The 20,659-nt window shown below is 35.5% G+C and overlaps 1 protein-coding gene across 1 annotated transcript; it reads left to right on the forward strand.

Moving 5' to 3' along the window:
• Nucleotides 1-550: 550 nt before the first annotated feature.
• LOC131155567 (protein TRANSPORT INHIBITOR RESPONSE 1-like) lies at nucleotides 551-5,043 on the forward strand. The gene is made up of 3 exons (XM_058108788.1): nucleotides 551-1,618; nucleotides 2,847-3,339; nucleotides 3,780-5,043. Exons 1-3 carry the CDS (start codon nucleotides 1,164-1,166, stop codon nucleotides 4,647-4,649), a joined length of 1,818 nt encoding a protein of 605 aa, XP_057964771.1. The 5' UTR covers nucleotides 551-1,163; the 3' UTR covers nucleotides 4,650-5,043.
• The last annotated feature ends 15,616 nt before the right edge of the window (nucleotides 5,044-20,659 follow it).

Below are 20,659 nucleotides of genomic sequence, written 5' to 3' on the forward strand. Positions count from 1 at the left end.
ATTTTTTTAATTTTTCTTTTTCAAAAGTTAAAAATAATTGTAGCTATTATGCTCCCAACTTTAAAATTTTTAAATGATAATAAGATTTGATTCAAACAAACAACAAGATCGTCGTTAATATTTAATATTATTTTATTAGAAGTTTAAGATTTTTTCACTCATGGTTAAATCATATCTTTTAAAGCACTTTTTAGACAATATTTAGATTTTTATTTTCTACTTAGAAAAAAAATATCCCAAATTACATAAGAATCTCATGAGAGATGAAATTAATTGTATACGAATCACAATGCTTACATGGCATCATATTATTGGGCAAAAGGACCTGATCTATGTATTTCTCCCCAACTCCACGGTCAATGATGAAATGAGATCAGAACCGTTGGAAGTGAATACTGGAGATAGGGGCAGGGGGGAGATTCTTCTTCTGAACTCCAGAGTGAAAACAGTACCACATGATTGGATGACCATGATGTCATCATAACAATATTTCACATCAGATCATTCCTCATTATTTTAACCTTTCCTACACCCAGCGGGGCCCACCTCGCAATCCGATCCGTTAGATCTGACCGCCCAACGAGGATCATGAGATTCCCCTCACACCACTTCCATATTTATAAAATACATATATACAATCGCACTCAAGTACAGCCCTCGGGTCGGGCTAACCCAATTCCCACCCCTCCGCCCCCCCCAATGTATCCCTAATTTCTCGCCACGGCGGCCCTGGGTTTCACGCTCCCCGTGTGCACCCGTTTTCTGCGGCTCCGCTTCGTCGCGAGTGGATAAGACGCTTCACTTGCTTTTTATACACACTCCTCAGTCAATCCAACGGCCATTCTTCAACGGTGACACTCGTCGCGTTTCGGACCGTAGATTAAACCACGACGACCTGTTTAACCCTGGTTAAAATTTAACCTCACCCAGCGCAAAATAAAATCTTATCCCTCTTTTTAAGTTCTTGCCCTTCTTTTTATTTTGCTCTGTTTCCCTCTCTGGCTGTTCAGTTTCTCTCTCTTCTGTAACTGAGGAGTTCGATTGAAGCTCGTTAATGGCGTCTCAGATCTACTTTTGAAACTGAAAGTGAGTGCTTGGTTTCGGAGTTCGAACCTACCGCTGTAGTGTTTAGCTGTGGTAATTGGTTGGGAGGTTGTGCTTCAATGGCGTACTCGTTTCCGGAAGAGGTGTTGGAGCATGTGTTCTCGTTTATAGAGTGCGATAGGGATCGGAACGCGTTGTCGCTGGTGTGCAAGTCGTGGTACGAGGTTGAGCGATGGTGTAGGAAGCAGATCTTTGTGGGGAACTGCTACGCGGTGAACCCTGGGTTGGTGATCAGGCGGTTTCCGGAGCTGCGATCTGTGACGCTGAAGGGTAAACCGCATTTCGCGGACTTCAGTTTGGTGCCGGAGGGGTGGGGAGGGTACGTGCAGCCTTGGATCGCTGCCATGGCCAGGGCCTACCCCTTGCTGGAGGAGCTAAGGCTCAAGCGCATGGTTGTGACGGATGAGACGTTGGAGCTGATCGCACGATCTTTTAAGAATTTCAAGGTTTTGGTGCTGTCGTCATGTGAAGGGTTCAGCACTGACGGACTCGCCGCCATTGCCGCAAATTGCAGGTTTTGTTCTTTCTTTCCTAATTTTCTGTATCGTGCTCTGCGTCTGGTTGTTGAGAAAATCTGAGTTTCGGAATCTCGGTTCCTCTTCATTTTTGGGGCACATTTTCTCGAGGACCAATGCTAGCATTTTTGTTTTATGGGGCTGTTCTCTTATCGCGAGTTTTGAATCCAACCTCGGCGGTTGTTGTTCTTCATGTGGTTAATAGGGCGATGGAGGTTGTGGAAAGATCCGACTTTGTTTTCGTTTCGGGTTTAGCCCCTTGTTTTTATCTTTCCGAATTGAAGAGCTTGCCTTAGCTTCAATTAGATACTTGTGAATCTTCTGTGAAATTTTCGCTTGTTTTTTTCAAACCCAGTAACGGTTGTATTTCTGGTGCTTGTTTACAAATGATTTCCTGGAAAAGACGAAAATTTATTTACTGTCCTAGGAACTAAGTTATACTATTTGGTCTGCAGATGCTGAACCCATGGGTCAGAACATTTGTTTGTTGTTTTGTTGCCTTCTTTTTGCTTCTGTTTCTCGTAGATAATTGTATGCTTATTAGTGGAATGGCTATTGTGGGAAATCTAGTCATAATCAAGGTGATGGGGTTCCTTTGAAGTATGTATTGTTTGTTCTTGTTATGGACTGTTGTGATGTGAGGATGTTTCAAGAAATTCGGCGGTTGCTTCTGGGACAGCACATTCCTTTCTATTTCTACAAAATTTTAAAGGCAAATTGTATTTTTGAAATTGCATTTCTTTTTATTACTGTATGTTATTATATGAGAAGAATGAATTTTATTGAATACGCTTCTTTGAGGGTTCTTTCAGTTCGATTCTTTTCCAATTTATTTTCTTTAAGTTGACGAGTGGCTTTTATTGGAAGGATGCTTGAGTTTTTTTAGGTTTCTTGTATTCCTGGTATTTTAGATTCTTAGATGGTAAGATTCTGCAGGAATGTTTATTTTAGTGGGATAATAGTAAATGATGAGATCAAATATGTAGGCCATAAATTACTTTTTCCTCCTCGTAATGGAAATAGTAAAAAGGAAGATAATTAAGGCTGTCTTGTTGTTGTTGAGGATTATACAATTAATGAGCTACTATTAGTATTTTCTATTTTGGCAGTTTTTCTTCATTGTGCTTTGCTACATGTTTTGTTGGGGATATAAATGTTGCATTTCTGTAATTATGTTATTGCTAGTGCCAACATTCTCATTGTAGGCGACTCTTTTTACTGATGCAGAAATCTCAGAGAGCTGGACCTTAGGGAGAGTGACGTGGACGATCTGAGTGGGCATTGGCTCAGCCATTTTCCTGATTCTTGCACGTCATTGGTGTCCCTTAACATTTCATGCTTGGGTTCTGAGGTGAGCTTTTCTGCCCTTGAGCGTCTGGTGGGTAGGTGTCCCAACCTAAGGACTCTCAGGGTCAACCGTGCCGTGCCCCTTGACAGGATTCCAAGCCTAATTCGCTGTGCACCTCAACTGGTTGAGTTAGGTACAGGTGCTTACTCAGCTGAGCTCCAGCCTGACATCTTCTCAAACCTAGCTGGAGCATTTTCTAGCTGCAAGGAGCTTAAGAGCCTATCTGGGTTTTGGGATGTGGTGCCAGCTTACCTTCCTGCTATGTATCCTGTGTGCTCTGGAATAACCTCATTGAACTTGAGTTATGCTACAATTCAAAGTCCCGATCTCATCAAGCTCATTACTCAGTGTCAGAATTTGCAGCGTTTATGGGTATGTGTGATCTTTTGTTCTGATGAGTCATGATTGATATATATATTTTTTATTTGTATGCAATGCAATACTCTCTGTCAGAAGCTTTTGGCTTGCAGATAAATTTCATGATAGACAAACCTAGTAATGAATGAATTATTCATGGTATACATTTGGTGCACATTTGATGGTAGGATTGTTGTTAGGTTATTTCATTTGTCGTTTCGTCTTAAATTTTCAAATAATAGAAGGAAAAAATTAGGCAGTTACTTAACTACATGGTTCTAAACCTTATATTGCCTGGCAATTTGTTCCCTTTTCTGGAACACAATATTTGATGTATCTGCAACGATAAGCATGTTTCTTTTGTCTAATTAAGCTTCTTGTTTATATTTGAAACACAGTTGGAAATATATGCTTGTTGCCATTTTTTCTCAAAATAGTGAGTGACATGACTACAGGTTCTGGATTACATTGAAGATAGTGGTCTTGAGGCTCTTGCAGCATCTTGCAAGGAACTTCAAGAACTAAGGGTGTTTCCTTCTGATCCATTTGGAGTGGAACCAAATGTATCCTTGACAGAGCAGGGTCTTGTCTCTGTTTCTGAGGGCTGTCCTAAGCTCCAATCTGTACTGTACTTCTGCCGTCAAATGTCGAATGTGGCTCTGGTTACCATAGCTAGGAACCGTCCTAACATGACACGTTTTCGTCTATGCATTATTGAGCCACGGGATCCTGATTACATAACCTCACAGCCACTTGATGTTGGTTTTGGAGCCATTGTTGAGCACTGCAAGGACCTCCGGCGTCTTTCCCTCTCTGGCCTCCTCACAGATCGTGTGTTTGAGTACATTGGGACCCATGCTAAGAAGCTGGAGATGCTATCTGTGGCGTTTGCTGGAGATAGTGACCTGGGACTTCATCATGTGCTCTCTGGGTGCGAACGCCTTCGGAAGCTTGAGATTAGGGACTGCCCTTTTGGGGACAAGGCTCTGTTGGCCAATGCTGCAAAGCTGGAGACAATGCGATCCCTTTGGATGTCTTCTTGCTCGGTGAGTTTTGAAGCATGTAAGCTGCTAGGTCAGAAGATGCCTAGACTCAATGTTGAAGTTATTGACGAGAGGGGACCCCCAGAATCGAGGCCAGAAAGCTGTCCTGTTGATAAGCTTTACATATACCGGACAGTTGCTGGGCCTAGGTTTGACATGCCTGATTTTGTGTGGACGAAGGATGAAGACGCCGGGGTTTTCCTGACAGATGTCCTTCCTGACAAATCCAGATCAACTCCTCAGATCTTAAACAAAAAATTGCAGGTACATGCTCCACATTAGCCACTCAATCATTTCAAATTCAATTTTCTGAAGCTCAATACAAATGAGGTGCCCTTCAGAGTGGAAGGGAGTTATTGGAGGGGTATGGAGAGGCTCAAGAGCTCGAATGCCATTTGTTTTTCACATTTGGCCGAGCTACGGGGTAACCATTGGTGAGGAATAAAGAGAACAAAACTCTTGCTGCTGCTGTTGCTCATCTTCTTGTGGCTGTTGTAATTGGGTATCAGAGTTTGTGATTTGATTCAGAGTAGTTGTCATAATGTATGCTATTTCAGACTTTTGCATTATCTATGCACTTTGAATTCCCTTGTATTCAGCGGGCACTAGTTATTTTCCAGACGCTTTGTGTTAATTGTTAGCCTCTTTCAGGAATAAACTTCTAGCTTCTGGTGCAGCTGGATCGTATTGGTAGTAGCATTTGTGAAGATTGATTCCTGTAAGTTAAATTTTCTTTTCCCAATTGGAATGTTTTATGGTCGTCAATTTTAGCAGTAATCTTTCTGCATTGATATTTTATTTTGAGTCTTGAAATAGAACCTGTAGTCCTAAACTGTTGAAATGTTAAACTAAATGTTACTGAAAATCAACACTATGTGTTGTTACTTTTGACTTTTGCTCTTTAGGTTCAGTTTTGCCTTTTTCTTTTTTCTATTTATATATATATATATATATATTTTAAAAATATTCTTCTTTTTTTTTTTCTTTTTTGACCTGATAGGTATAATAATCAAATACCGTAGCACCCTCACCATCCCACCTACGTGCACGGTGCACCAACTCCATAGGGGAGCCCAAACCCTTGCCTTGGTGGCTAGGGTTTAGGAATTGAGTGGGCCACGGGCCCATTCTCAGCAAGTTCGTCATTTGGGCCCTTAAAAAAAATTTCATTTATAAAATAGTTATGCTACTTATCATTTTTTGAAAAAAAAAAAAAAGGCTATATGGTTTGGAGTCATCATTGACAGTTGCTTTCCGTGTTAATTATTCACTGTTCTTAAAAATTTGTATGAAAAAACTGGAAAACAATGAAGACATTTAAAATATTTTTTCATGTATGGTTTCACAAAACTCAAATAGGAAAACATATTATGCTCTAAAATTCCTCTTCAAGCATGTTGGGTTATTAATGATCCCTGTTAGTATTAGATTCATAGGTCAAGTGATGAGCACACTGAAATAGCTATTATGATGGGAATGTCTAAAGTTGGACGACTTGATTAATGTTTGGTATGTTGGTCAAGCACTAGTTGAAATAAATTAAAGAGTACATGTTGATTAACTAAAAGATAGTGCTTGTTGCATATGCCCAAATTATTAGGTTAGTTTGGTTTTTCAAATGCTCATTTTCATAAATTAACTATATTATAAATCACGTTGTTATTTTAAAGCAAATAATAATATAAAAATTTTTATTATGAGGATGTGTATTATTTTCTTATCATATTTTGAATGAGGTATTTAGGTATATAGGAAGAATAATAATTTTTCTAATTTTTAAAATTTAAATTATATTTCATAGGGATAACTATTTCGTAGAACCAAACAAAGGGTGCGTAGGGCATTAAGCATTATAGCAGGCAACACCATCAAAGAAGAGAAAATAGAGTGTAATTAATTGGAGCGTACCATAAAGAGAAAGGATGAAAGTATGAAGAAGCATACCAGAGACTCATTATCATTGCACACTCGTTGATGCTGCTTGAAACGTACGTTGAATGGATTGATATGATTAGGAAGATGCCCAACTTCCTTGATTAAAAAACAAAGCAGATATGGCGCATTTTTTTGTTGATACCATGTAATGGTGTGGGGACTGCATATGCAATTATCTTATCTTGGATTTGATTCATCATTCAAAGTGGAAGTGGAGGGATATGATAGTTCTTATTTGTCTCATTGAATTCCTATTATTTCAAAGATTGCGTACAAAGGGTGATCATTTCATGGCATTCCTGTTAAAAAATATTTGAAAATCAATTCGATCTTAATCGAACCAATAATTCGTTTAGCCAATTTGTTCGGTTTGGCTTGGATTCATACATTTTATGGTTTTCAATTATCGGTTCAATTTTGATTTTTATGCTCATCAACCGATGGTTACTGGAACCGAACTGATGTATTTATTTATTTACAATCTATATTATTTATATTATGCATTGCCATACAATAATTTATATGATATGTCTTAAAGTTACAAAATAGTATGCACTCAATATTTTTTGGGTGATTAATTTATATAAATAAAGTGTAAATGCACAAACTATATCAAAATCCAAATAAAATATATAATTTTTCTTTTAAAAAAATTATAATGATTTTAAAATCGGTTTGCATCGGATAATGAAACCAAACCATCGGCTAACCAAAGCGTTTGGATCGATTTTGATTCACAAAAACACTAAACCAAAATTTTCAATTTGGTTCGGTTTGGGTAATTGAATCATGAACGCCTGTAATTCTTGTCATGTCACATAGGATAAATGGATGATACCTCATTAAAATTCCTGCCACTCAAAAACAAGAGTGGTGGTTCTTACAATAGGGTAGGTAAGTTTCTATTATTATTATTATTATTATTATTATTATTATTATTATTATTATTAATTTTTTTTTTTGATAACGTGGGAATGCCGGCCACCAACGAGTCCTTTGGACCCCCTGGTGCCGCACCAAATCCCCAGGGTGGCTACCTTCCCCCCCGATGTGCCACCCAATGTTAATCCAGATGCGGTCACTACTAGAGGTGGTGGCCTAAGGCTAAAGGTCTTGGTCCAAAGATCCTACCACTAACACGATTTAAGAAAAATGAGTTGTCTATATTTTAGAAAGCATGGAAAACATCCAAAATAATTTTCTGCACAAAAATTTACATTTCCTGAAAATCTATTTTTTTTTTTAATTAAAATAACAATAATCCTCCTCCCCCCACCCCAAAAAAAAAATAAACCACCTCTTGTTACCTAGGTTTGGAGGCGAGGATTCCATACATGTTATCTTGTAGCTACATTACACGAAGATAGGAAGGGATGCCTTAAAATGCAGTATCACTCCCATCATTTAAACTATATTGAGAATAATAGCCATATAATGAGATGTGTCTTAAAGTTGAACTCTTTAATCAAGTAAGGTCCTTGGATTGTCCCTTGAGGAAAGACTGACAAAGAACAGATAGAAGATGATGAAAAGACAATACATGAGAAGCCCAATCAAATGGGAGAGATCAATCATCAATGCTGGTTTTTTCTTGCCTATGATGTCTTGGAGATGTTGCCTAAAAATTTTCAAACAAAGTTAACATAAAACTAAAGATCCAACAGATCATGTGAAAAACTTAGGACTATAACGATGTTGCATGCATGCATAAACTCTATAACTTCTTCTGCGTTTCTTGCCACACTCGAGGGTCTTGTATTGACTTAGTGCCTTAGCTAACCACCAAGCTCAATCCGTTGCTTTGATAGGCCCTCTGAGTTATTTAAGACTTATTTTATCGGTAGCAAGAATGTAAGGAGAATAATTGTGGATAAGACAAGGAGAGCATGACTCTTTGCATGATTAGGTGGAACACTTGAATATGCAATCCCTTTAGATGGGATTAAGTTCATTGGATGATTTGATTAATAGTTATTATGTTTGGTCAAACATTAGTCGAGATAAATTAAAAATAACAAACATTTCAGTTAGATGTAGGTCAGTATGAACTTATCGAGCTAAATTGAGGGGGAAAATACAATACACAATTATATTGCTAGACATGGAAAAATAGAAAATTTGGAGGCCAAAATATAGCCTAAATGGAGGGAGAAATTGCGAAATTCTATTATTGATTAGCCTAGACCTTGGAGAATTGATGCCTCTCGCTTGTACTACATGAGCACCTTGGCCTTTCGGCTACTCAATTTGTGGGCATCAAGCATTGGAAGGGAATCAAAGAAGGATTAAAGAGGACACCATCGAAGAAAAGAGCGTAATTGGAGTGAAATAGTAAAGAGAAAGATTGAAGTACGAAAATTATTTTGGTCATATTTGTTTTAGAATTTTTTTATTGAAAATTATTATTGTTACTATTTTTGAAAAACTAGGGCTAGAATGTTAAGGGTTAGTATGATAGCTTTGGTGTATTCCCAAGAAAAGGGGGAGGGGGGGGGGGGGGGGAGAGGGTGAATTGGAATTTTAAAACTTATTCCTAGGTTAAAAATTTTTAATTAGCATATTTCATTGTTTTTTAGCTAGGGAACTCCTTTATGTAGGCATCAAGCATTATAGAAGGAATTGAAGAAGAACTGAATAGACACCATCAAGGAACATGGAGTATAATTGTAATGTATAATAGCTTTGGTGTATTCCCAAGAAGGGGGGGGGGGGGTGAATTGGAATTTTAAAACTTATTCCTAGGTAAACCAGATGTTAGCAGAATATCACAACCTATGGTCTTTCTATACAATCCCAAGTGCGCAGATGAATATATTATGCGGAAATTCAATTCATGCGCATCATTTACACTATAACATACACGTGCGGTAAATATAAAGTGCGAAAATATAAACAGACACACAATATGTTATCGGAGTTTGGCCAACTGTGCCTACATCCTCGCATCTTGCTCGCAAGCCTGAAGATTCCACTAATGGCTCACTTAATGGGTGGAGCGGCACCTAACACAACCAGGTCAATTAGCACATGGCTAACCTCAACCTTTAAAAACTCTCCTTGCGGGGCGGAGAAGGCCCTAGGTTAAATTCAGAGGGCTGACCCCAACCTGATCCTCCCCGACTAGATCAAACCCCCTTAGGCCACGCTTAGAAATATAACAATATTTTCACTCAAATGGTACAGTGATTATGTTTTCATGTAAAGCAAATATATACCCAATACGCGCAATCACATACACATCAACAATGTAGGTCATGTAAGCTCAGTGATACAAATAGTTGTGCTATCAATACTCAATATGGTATAATCAGTGATATGCTCAAGAGTGTTTAAAACAAGCAGTCTTGGAATCTAAGCAATGCATAGTTCAGCAGCAAATCAATATTCCAAAGATATGAATCAGATAATCAAACTAGTTTAAGAAGATTTTTCTCAATGAAATATACACAATACTAGTTTGAAAATGTTTTGCTTGTTTGAAAAATATTTGCACAATAAAAATCAAACTATTGGATACTTGCAACAAAGATACAAATATCTTAAGCTTACTAGGTTATCCCAATGTAAGATTTATAGTATGAAAATCTGTGGGATAAACCTAAGCTAAACTTCCCAAAAACAATATCTCAATCACACAAGCAAGTGGGAGTATTTAACACTATCTAGCAATTACAAGCACACTTACTAAGCTCTTACAATACCTAAATTTATCAAAGGAACGAGTATTTGAGCAAAGTGGGATTTTGAAATAGAGAGGATTTTTGGATAATGATTTTTGCTAATCCTTAACTAATCCTCATAAATGAACCCATATTTATAGGCTAGGTAAAAAATATAACTGTTTGGGACCTATTGGGTATTATTCAATTTATTTTTAAATCAATTTAAAAAATTAACCTAGTTTACTTAATTTTAACCCCTGTAAAAATTAATTTAACCTGAGAAGTTCAGGTGCCCGAATAGACTCGGTTAAAAAAGCATTTTTAAATAGTTCGGTCGCCCAGGTCTAGGTTCGGTTGCCTGATCAAAGGTCAAAAACATTCGCCGCACGCACGGTTCGAGTGCCCGAAACAAAGTTCGATTAACCGAACTAACAAGTTCAGTCCCAAGAGCCCTTTTTGAACTAAAAAGTTCGATAGCCCGAGTTGGTGAAAAGTAACCTTCTAAGGGTTCGATCGCCTGAGGGCGATAGGGTCATTTTATGTTTGGTCACCCGAAGCTTGGTCAAACTACTGACTTTCCAGCAATTCGAGCGTCTGAGGAGTTTTGAACTCCTAAGGTTCAGTCGCCCGACCTCTCACATACTTACCTTATTTTGTCTAATTTTATTTTAATTCTTTCCTCTGATAATGTAAGTGATTATGGGGATTTTGTGCACAATGTGTAGGAACCTAGGGTTTTTTTAAGTACGCCCAAAAACTTGGCGTCAGTCGACCGAAAGATGCCCTAAGGTCATTCAGTCTCTACGGTCAATCTATGACATTTCTGAGCTAACAAAAACCTACATGCATGACATGCAGAGATTATTACAGACCATATACCTAGTTACTATTACAGATCCATATTACAATTATTGATTTGACAATACAAATTAAAGTCTTCAGGATTTTCATGCTTTGCTTTTATGTGCCATCAATTTGTTTGCTAATATAAACCTGCACACTAACTAAGATAGACATTAAATATCAGAATATTTGTCATAATCAAAACAGGGTATGACCCATAGGGTCAACAATCTCCCCTCTTTTGCATGTGATTGTTAAATCTTTAGGATCATTATGGTTGTGTTTTTCTTGTTATGCTTAATTTTGTACTCAAATGAAATACCAGAAAAGTGGTGCTTGCATTGTCTTTAAAGCTTCTTTTTCTGTAAGCACATCGCCAATACTTTAAGCTAACATCATAAGGGGGATATATATATATATATATATATATATATATATATATTTATTTATTGTAATACTTTATGTCAAGAACTATCTTCAAAACTCAAACTTATTCTCTTGCCTTATTATTATTATTATTATTATTATATACATATAAGTTATAAAGTCCCATAACTGGTTCGGTAACTTCGTATGAAAATGCATGTGAACTAGTTAGACTATTTTTATGCTCAAACATTCTTTTTGGTATCATATGCCGTGTGCATTTAACTCAAATCTTTCACGGGTCTTATGATATATTTCAATTGCAATGGTTTGCGTATATTTATGGTCTAATTCTGTTTTCATGTCATTTAAATTTTTAAATGACCAATTATAGAATTTGTGTGTTTAATTGTTAAACCAGTCATTGCTTTATACTCTATGAATTTGTTTGTGATATGAAATGCATAACTATCATATCTCTTGCATGTTATATTTATGTTTTGAGAATATTGAATTATTTGAGTTGATTGTTGTGGATACGATATAAATTTAAACCTCAACTAGATCATTTCTATACAGGTATTTTTGGGAAAATACTCTATTTTCAAACGGCATTCTACTGAAATTTCTAAAAATTTTCCCAATCTTATTCTATATTTAAATGATTCATACTCAAATGCCTTACTTACATGCTTTATATTTATAGCCATTTTTGCTGTTGCCAAAAAGGGGAGAAAAGGAAAAACTGGGTACTTTGCTACCCACATTTGCATAAAGTATTTATCATCATAAAAAAGGGAGAGATTGTTGACATGATAGGTCATACCCAATTTTGATAATGACAAATACTCTTAGTATTTGATGACTTTCAAGTTTGTGTGCAGGTATATAATTAGTAGATCAACTAATGGCACATTAAGACTCAAAGTCTAAAGACCCTGAAGACTTCTTTCATGTTGTAATTCATTTTAATTCAATATGGGTTTGTAAAAGTAATTAGGATATCAGTCTGTAATAATCTCTGCATGTCATGCATGTTGGTTTTGTAAGCTCAAAATGACCGTAGAATGATCATAGGGGCCGAATGACCTTAGGGCACTGTTCGGTCGACCTTTGGTTGACCGACGCCGAATTTTTGCGACTATCTCAAAACGACCCTTGAAAAGACCTTAGTGTGACTCTAGGTCCCAGCACTCACACACATATAATATAATATATAGGAGTGTTAAATCTGTGCTGAAATTGAATATTATTAGGGATTTTTTTGAGATCTCAGGTGACCGAACCCTTGGAGTTCAAAACTCGTTGGACGCTTGAACTACTGGAAAATCAGCAGTTTGTTTAGGTTTCGAGCGACCGAACCTGTATTGCCCTATCGTCCTCGGGTGACCGAACCCATGTCAGAATGCTTTTCACCAACTCGGGCTGCCGAACCTTCGCGTTCAAAACGGCCTCGGGCGACCGAACACATGAGTTCAGGCTACCGAACATATGATCGGGCACCCGAAGTTACGAAGCGAGGCTATTGACTTTGATTCGGGCAACCGAACTATAATCCGAGCGACCAAACTTATTTGAATATCTTTTAAAACTGTGTCTGTTAGGGCAACCGAACCATGGTTCAGCCACCAGAACCTCGGCGGGTTAAAATTGTTTCAACTGCGGTAAAATCGGGTTAAGTTGGGTTAAGTGTGTTTAAACATTTTGAATATTTTCTAATAATTCCCAAAGAGTCCCAAACGCTTATAATTTTACCCCTGCCTATAAATATGGGTTCATTTGTGAGGAATAGTGTGAGATTAGCCAAAATAATTAGCCAAAAATCCTTTCTCTTAAAAATACTCCTTTTGTCCAAATACTCTCAAATTTCTATTCCTTTGATACATTTTAGTATTGTGAGAGTATATTAGTTGTGCAAGTGTATATTAGATTGCTAATACCCTCATTGTTCTTATTTGATTGATTGATTTATTTTTGGGGAGTCGAGCAAGAGTTTTCCCATAGATTTTTATTTGATAAATCTAGTGTTGGGAAAAACTCATTAGCTTAAGGATCTTTGCATTATCATTGCAAAGATTCCTATAGCTTTGTTTTTTTGTGCAAAAACATTTTTCTACAAGCTATATTATTCTTTCAAGCAACTATTAAGCATATTACAATGAAGAAAATATTTTAAGTTATTTTGAATATTTGCAGCACCTTTGAAACCCTGATTATTATTGAGATTTGATATATACTGTTTCAAAGAAATAACTTGATTAGAAAACTCTTGAGCATATTAGCGATCATATCTTGTTAAGTGTGGGTTGCACAAGAATACACATCACCGAGCTTACATTTCCTACATTGTTGATGTGTGGTTTATTGAGTATACTGTGGGTATTGGATACATATCTGCTTTACATGAAAGCATAATCACTGTACCAGTTTGATTGAGAAAAATACTGTTGTATTTTCAGGCGTGGCCTGAGGGGGTTTGATCTAGTCTGGAAGGATCAAGTTGGGGTCAGCCCTGTGAATTTGACTTAGGGCCTTCTCCGCCCCATAAGGAGAGTTTGTAAAAGTTGAGGTCAGCCCTGTGCTAATTGACCTGGTTGTATTAGGTGCTGCTCCACCTGTTAAGTGAGCCATTAGTGGAATCTTTGGGCTTGTGAGTTAGAAGCGGGGACGTAGGTACAGTTGGCTAAACCCCGATAACATATCTTGTGTGCACTGTTTATCTTTCTGCAATTTACATTCTTACACATGTATGTTATAGTTGGTGAATGTTGCGCATGATTTTAATTTCCGCACGTTATATTTATCTGCGCATTTGGAACTGCATAAACAGACCCTAGGTTGTGACTGTACTGCTGTTGAACTAGCTAAACCTAGGAATAAATTTTAAAATTCCAATTCACCCCCCCTCTTGGGAATACACCAAAGCTAACAATGTACAATAAAGAGAAGGATCAAAGTATGAAGAATCATATTTGATTCTCGTATACACAATCTAGAAGGAAAACTTTCCCAATATTATAAACTCTTGTGTGCTTAGCTTGCTTTAAAGTATGTTGATATGTGTACATAGGAAGTTAGCAAGTTAGTTAGTTATGAAGTCAGCAAGTTAGTTAGGAAGTTATTTTATTTTAGTTCTTGAATATAAAGCATAGAGGTCAGTTGTATAGGTTGTATTGTATGAATCAAGAATGCAAAGAATTTCTCTCTTTTCTTCTCCGTGTCTCTTCCTCTCCCTCTGTGTGATTGATCTCAAATAAAACAGCTTACTTTTTCACATGGTATCAGAGCAATTCTGAGATCAATTACTTTGTCAATTGATGCCCTCTCCAATCCATTTTTTGTGAGCTAGTGAATTAAGATGGAGAAGCGAATTCTTATTTTGGCAATTGAAGCCAACCTCCTCAATTAGGTCCTAGGAGTTTCTTGAAGTTAGAAGGAAGGTAATCTAATTACTATTAATGGTGTCTTCTTTCTCTATCTCCTCTGTTAATCCTATAGATGATTCATCAAGTCCTTATCATCTCAATAATGCTGATAATCCTGGCATTGCACTGGTTAGACAACCTTTAATTGGAGATAATTACCATGCTCAGTGTCGATCAATGCAAATTGCTCTACAATTGAAGAACAAAATTGGCTTCATCAATGGAAGTCTTACGTTGAGATATGATGTTTCAGACCCAGCATATAATGCTTGGTTACATTGTAATGATATGGTTTTCTCGTGGTTACTCAATTCTGTATAGAAAGAGATAGCAAAAAGTTGCATCTATATTGACACTGCAAGAGAACCTTGGTGTGATTTGCAGCAGCATTACTAGCAAACTAATGCACCACAGATTTTTCAGATTCAAAAGGAAATTGGAAATCTAGTCCAAGATGATCTTTCTGCAAGTGTATACTTCACTCCATTGAAGACTTTTTGGGATGAATTGATGGATTACATGCCCTTGCCTCCTTGTGATTGTTCAAGAAATTGTAATTGTGAAGTCTTAAAGGTTGTTCTTGAATATCGGCAACGAGAATATGTGATGCGTCAGTCAGTGGTGGACTCACCCAAAATGTTAAATGATCTAACATCTTTTGTTTAAAAAGTACTGTATGGTACTGTGGCACAACGTTTTTTTTGTGACACGCAAATTTTAAAAATAAAGTTCTATGTGAATGGTTGTCAAATAATTTTAATTAAAATAAAATTTAAATTAAAAAAAAACTCGAAGGGAATGGGGCAGGGAATTGATGACAGTGGCCAATTACTGCAGTGTGGATTTCGAGGGGTAAAAGAAGGCTCCTTTGGTGGGTGGCCTGATTGTTACGTAACTTTCTCATCATCAGTCTCTTTTTCTTTTTAAGAGAGAGAGAGAGAGAGAGCTTATGACTTTTGGTACCCTACATACGTCTCTGATCTCTCTATATATCACACCATTCAATTCATAATATTCATTCATTTATTCAGGGCTTCAAGCCCCACCCTCAGCTCCTCTCTTTTAGATAACACGCATGAGAATTGACATATATGCATATGTATGGGGTCATGGGTCATGGCCCAGGGTCTTGGGTCATGGATCATGGCCCATGGATCATAGGTCATGGGTCTTGAGTCATCTAATGTTTATGATTTTTTTGTTGATCCCACGCATGTTTATGATGTTTAACTAGTCGTTCAAGTAATAATAATAATAATAATAATAATTATTATTATTATTATTATTATTATTATTATTATTTATGACTCAAAATTCTAATCTAAACAATTTTTTGGACCATCCACATGGATGGATGCATGGAGGTATATACTTTGCATATACGTAGTAATCACATTACAGCATGTTTACACTTTCAATATGAAAACTTTTTTTATGAATAACTTTTACATATTACACTTGAACAGATCGATTATGCTAATTATGCTGTTCCATATCTATATTACCATCTATAAATAATTGGCTCAGTGCTTGAAAGCTAATTACTATACGCTTGACAAAAGGAAAAAATTAAAACTACTAACGCTCTATTTGGAAACAAGACTTTTGAAATTTGAATTCACATTTTTTGCGAATTTGGATAAAGAACTATACTAATTTTCTTTTTCTTTTTCTTAAATCAAAATAAATTTAAATCCAACTATTTTTTTTTTTTTTATAATCCAGTGACTGAAACCACTATTGCGCTACTTTGGACACTATGGTGCGGCACCAAACCTGGGGAGCTAAAAACCGCCCATTCATTGGCGCACCCCTAGTAATTTATCGAGGTAAACTCTCAAGGGAGAATCGAACCCGTGACTTTGGCGTCACCGAAGTCATAAGTCACCCTTACCACTTGAAATCCATGCTTCCAAATACTGTCTAAAAGAGATACAATATTTATTATTATTATTTTTTAATAACTCGAAGACTTCAGCTACCATTGCGCCACTTTAGACCCACTATGGTGCGGCACCAAACTCCAGCGGGGTGAAAGCCACCCGCCAACTAACGTACCCCTGGTGAATGGTAATTTACCGGGGTAAACACTCAATGGAAAATCGAACCCGTAATCTTGGCGTCACTAAAGTCATAAGTCACACTTATCACTTGAAATCCATGCCTCCAAATACTTTCTAAAAGAGATCCAAACTTTATTATTAGTATTAGTTACCAAAATTACTTTATATTATTTTTAAAATGAATCTCAAACTCATCTTCAAGATTGTATACTAAATCGAGAATGATTTCCATTTAGATATTAAAAGAAGAGAAGCCCAATACCTGCCTGCATCATTTTATGACTACCTGCGGCCCACAACATCTACAAAAGAGTGAAAGCCCAAACAGAGCAAGGCCCAAAAGTCGCTGCAGGCCTACAGGGCAGCTCGGGCACATATATAGACTCAAAGCGGGCATTGAGTTACGCAAGCCCATCTCCTATATTATATATCTACACTATAGTAGTGTTATGCACATGTTTTGCACGTGCATAAAATGATTTAAAATTTAGTAAATTAAAAATAAAATAAATACAAATCCAAATCCAAATAATTATTGAACAAATATGTGATTAAAGACTAAAATTACATACTATTTTAAGTGATTCTTTAAAATAAAATATCATCAAAAAATAAATTATTAAATAAATACATAATTGTAGATTGTGTAAATTACATATTAAGAAAGTAAATTCATAAATAGTGGCATCAAATGATCTTTTATTATAAATCAAAGTTCATTAATCATCCAGGTGAATAATTTGGTGAACAATAATATATATTATGCTTTCAATCCATGTTTTTTGAGAACAATTGTTGTTATTTATTGATTGAGCAGAAGGAGAAGACAAGTATGAGGAAAAACTTGTGCACAAAGTCCCATGCCACATAAGAGATTTGGGAAGGATATGATAATTAGCTTTACCATTTCGGACTTCAATGTAATATGATTTGGTAGAAAGATACTAGAACAGCTCGAAATGATAGTGGTTTTACCTTAATATGTATGCTCAAAGGTAAAATCTCTATCGGATGCCACCCAAACATTTGAGGTCATTTTGGACTACCCGAAACGAAATAAAAAAGGGCAAAAAACAAAGAAGAAAAGATGAAAGCACAAAGGAAAAGTTAGGAAAAGCTAAGAATACATGTCGAGCCCTGCTCGAAGAGTGAACTCTTAGGCAAAGATCTTAAACGACACTCCAAAACATTCTTCAAAAACACCCTAAAAAGGCCTCATAGATCTTAAACGACACTCCAAAACATTCTTCAAAAACACCCTAAAAAGTCCTCAAATCGAACCAAAAAAAAAAAAAAAAAGGTAACAAGCCTAAATCTTATCCTATAACGACCAGGTAAAAAAGGATGTCTATAATAAATTTATAGTAAAATTTTAAAAATTAAACTTATAAATTCATAAGGTAGTTTTGAAATAAATCTATTTTATATATGGCCTAGGATGGTTTCAAGCTAAACAATTATAAATAAACTTATATTCCCACTATTTGGTAGAATAAAAATATAATAAATATGGTAGAAATCAATTTCAATTACGATCGGTCATTACAAAAAAAAATTTAATTTAAGTACCTTTTTTGTTACAAAAATTAAATTAAAAGTTCGTGTTACTATTTAAAACATTAATAATTTTACTTTAGTTTTAAAATATTAATCAACTTATCAAATTACATTTATTGGAATGTTTCAAATTTAAAATCACATTTTGAATAAGCGTTTTAATAGTTAATGACACAATTAATTAACTTTTCAACAAACGCATCGACTCAAAGTTCAATCTCTATATCCACCTTACAAACGCATTTTGTAGTTAATTAAGTCTTAAAGTTTGTATGAAATTTAATCCAAGTTTGATTTAATTATAAAAATTTTAATTAATTTATCATTAATTGCTACAAAAAAATTGTATGAATTTTAATCCAAATTTGATTTAATTATAGAAAATTTTAATTAATTTATCATTAGTTGCTACAAAAATTAAATTATAAATTTATTATACAATTTCAAATTATTAATAATTTTATTTATCAGTTTAGTTTCAAATTATTTAATTAGCTTATTACACTGCAAATTCTATTGGACAATTTTAAATTTTCCTAGACAATTTGAAAAAAAAAAAATAGCTTAACACTTAAGATCTGTTTAGATCAAGGATTTGATTGGGAAAAATGACAAGAAAATAAGAAGTAAACATGCTTTCCATCATACTTTTTTCTCTCTGCTAAATAATATTAAAAATAAAAATGTGATCAAATATAATTAAAAATAAGAAAAAATCAATGTTAGTGATGCTTAAGACCAAATTTTTTTCCATTGGAAAATATATTTTCCATTATATCTCTAATGTCTTCAAGTTCCAAAATGAGACCTTAAGGTTTTTACCAAAGATAGATTTAAGGAAAATGTTTAAAATATATAAATATGTTACTAAAATTTTGAGGTCTACATCTAATCACACGGTTAAATTTTATAATTTTATACATAAAATTAAATTTTCATATTTTTTTTTATGGATTTATAATTTGATAATTTTATATATGACCAGCTTTCCAAATATGGGGACTCCCTGACTCTGTGTGTGTGTGTGTCTTCTCTCTATAAATATATAAAAGCAAATAGTTGCTTCATCTTCTTTCCCAAACCTCCACACACTAGCGAGTGCTACCAACTATCTTCTCTTTTTAGTAAATATTCATAAGCAAATAATTTTATTTTTTATTTTTTTTATAACCCAAGGACTCAAGCTACCATCGCGTCACTTGACACTACGGTACTACACCAAACTCAGGGGGGTGAAAGTCGTCAGTCCTTTGATGCGCCTCTGGTAATTTATCGGGATAAACTCTCAAAAGGAAATGGGTCACCAGAGTCATAAGTCGCTCTTTATCACTTGAGCCAACTCGATTGGGCCAAGTTGTTGCATCTTCTTCTTTTCCAAACCTCCTCTCACTAGAAAGTGACCAACTTTCTTCTTGTTTTTTCTTTTCTTTTTGATGGACAGGAAATAAGGGAACAAAAAGGGGGGCAAAAAAAAAAACACTGCACGCCTCAACAGGCAACAAATTTTGAAGACTCAGAAGTGATTTCTAGTAAGTCAAGGAAGCATCTTGTCTTGAATCCAATTTCAATAGAAAGCCGAACTCATTAGCTATCCTCTCTCGAAAGATATGCTAAAGGTGATGATCACCTTAATTCATTTGAAGAAAAAAACGTGAATATTAAATACTGATGGATGATTGGGATTTTCTTTTTCCTCAAAAGCATATATATATATAGCATCTCCTAGGAATTTAACTTGATGATGATATTAGGAAAACCTTTGATCCAACTAAGCTCAAGGTCACTAAAAATGCCCCCAAAATTAAGCACACATATTTGTATTCATTTCCTAAAATGATCCTTCAAAAGCCCACTTGCCATCACTGCTCAAAGATTTCCTAAGAGTTGCCATTAGTGTTGAACTTAACCATGCATGCCATGTTCTGAACAGGCCTTTAGAAACTCTGGTGATCCATCCTTGTTATTGAAATGATACGTGATTTACAGTTATTCTATCGAGAGTTGTAAACCATTTTCCCATTATTGCACTAGCAAAAGATGCAGAAAATGAAATTTAACATTTACTACTATACATAACTTATTTTGGCCGACCAAATTCGATGACAATTAAGTGCCCACCCACATTTGAGCAGGGCATATCTTCTTGGTTATTGCATGTTCATGTTCATTTATTTATCTAACTATTTATTATTTATCGACTGTCCACTCATTTCGATCATCATTGGAACAGACATGCAATCGAGAAACAAAACCCTAGCTGTATGTTTGGTCCGAACTCAAGTATATCACTTGACTTTTTCCTTCTTTCCATTCAAATTTTCATTTCATTCCATTTTACAAATCAAATGTGACATGAGCACTTTAATTTTGCTTGCAATATTGAATCAAGGCAGTACATAAAAAATTTTGAATTAAATTTCACAAATTTAAATGAAATTAGA

The sequence above is a fragment of the Malania oleifera genome, chromosome 5 (assembly GCF_029873635.1).
Source record: "Malania oleifera isolate guangnan ecotype guangnan chromosome 5, ASM2987363v1, whole genome shotgun sequence".
In the NCBI taxonomy this organism is placed as follows: domain Eukaryota; kingdom Viridiplantae; phylum Streptophyta; class Magnoliopsida; order Santalales; family Ximeniaceae; genus Malania; species Malania oleifera.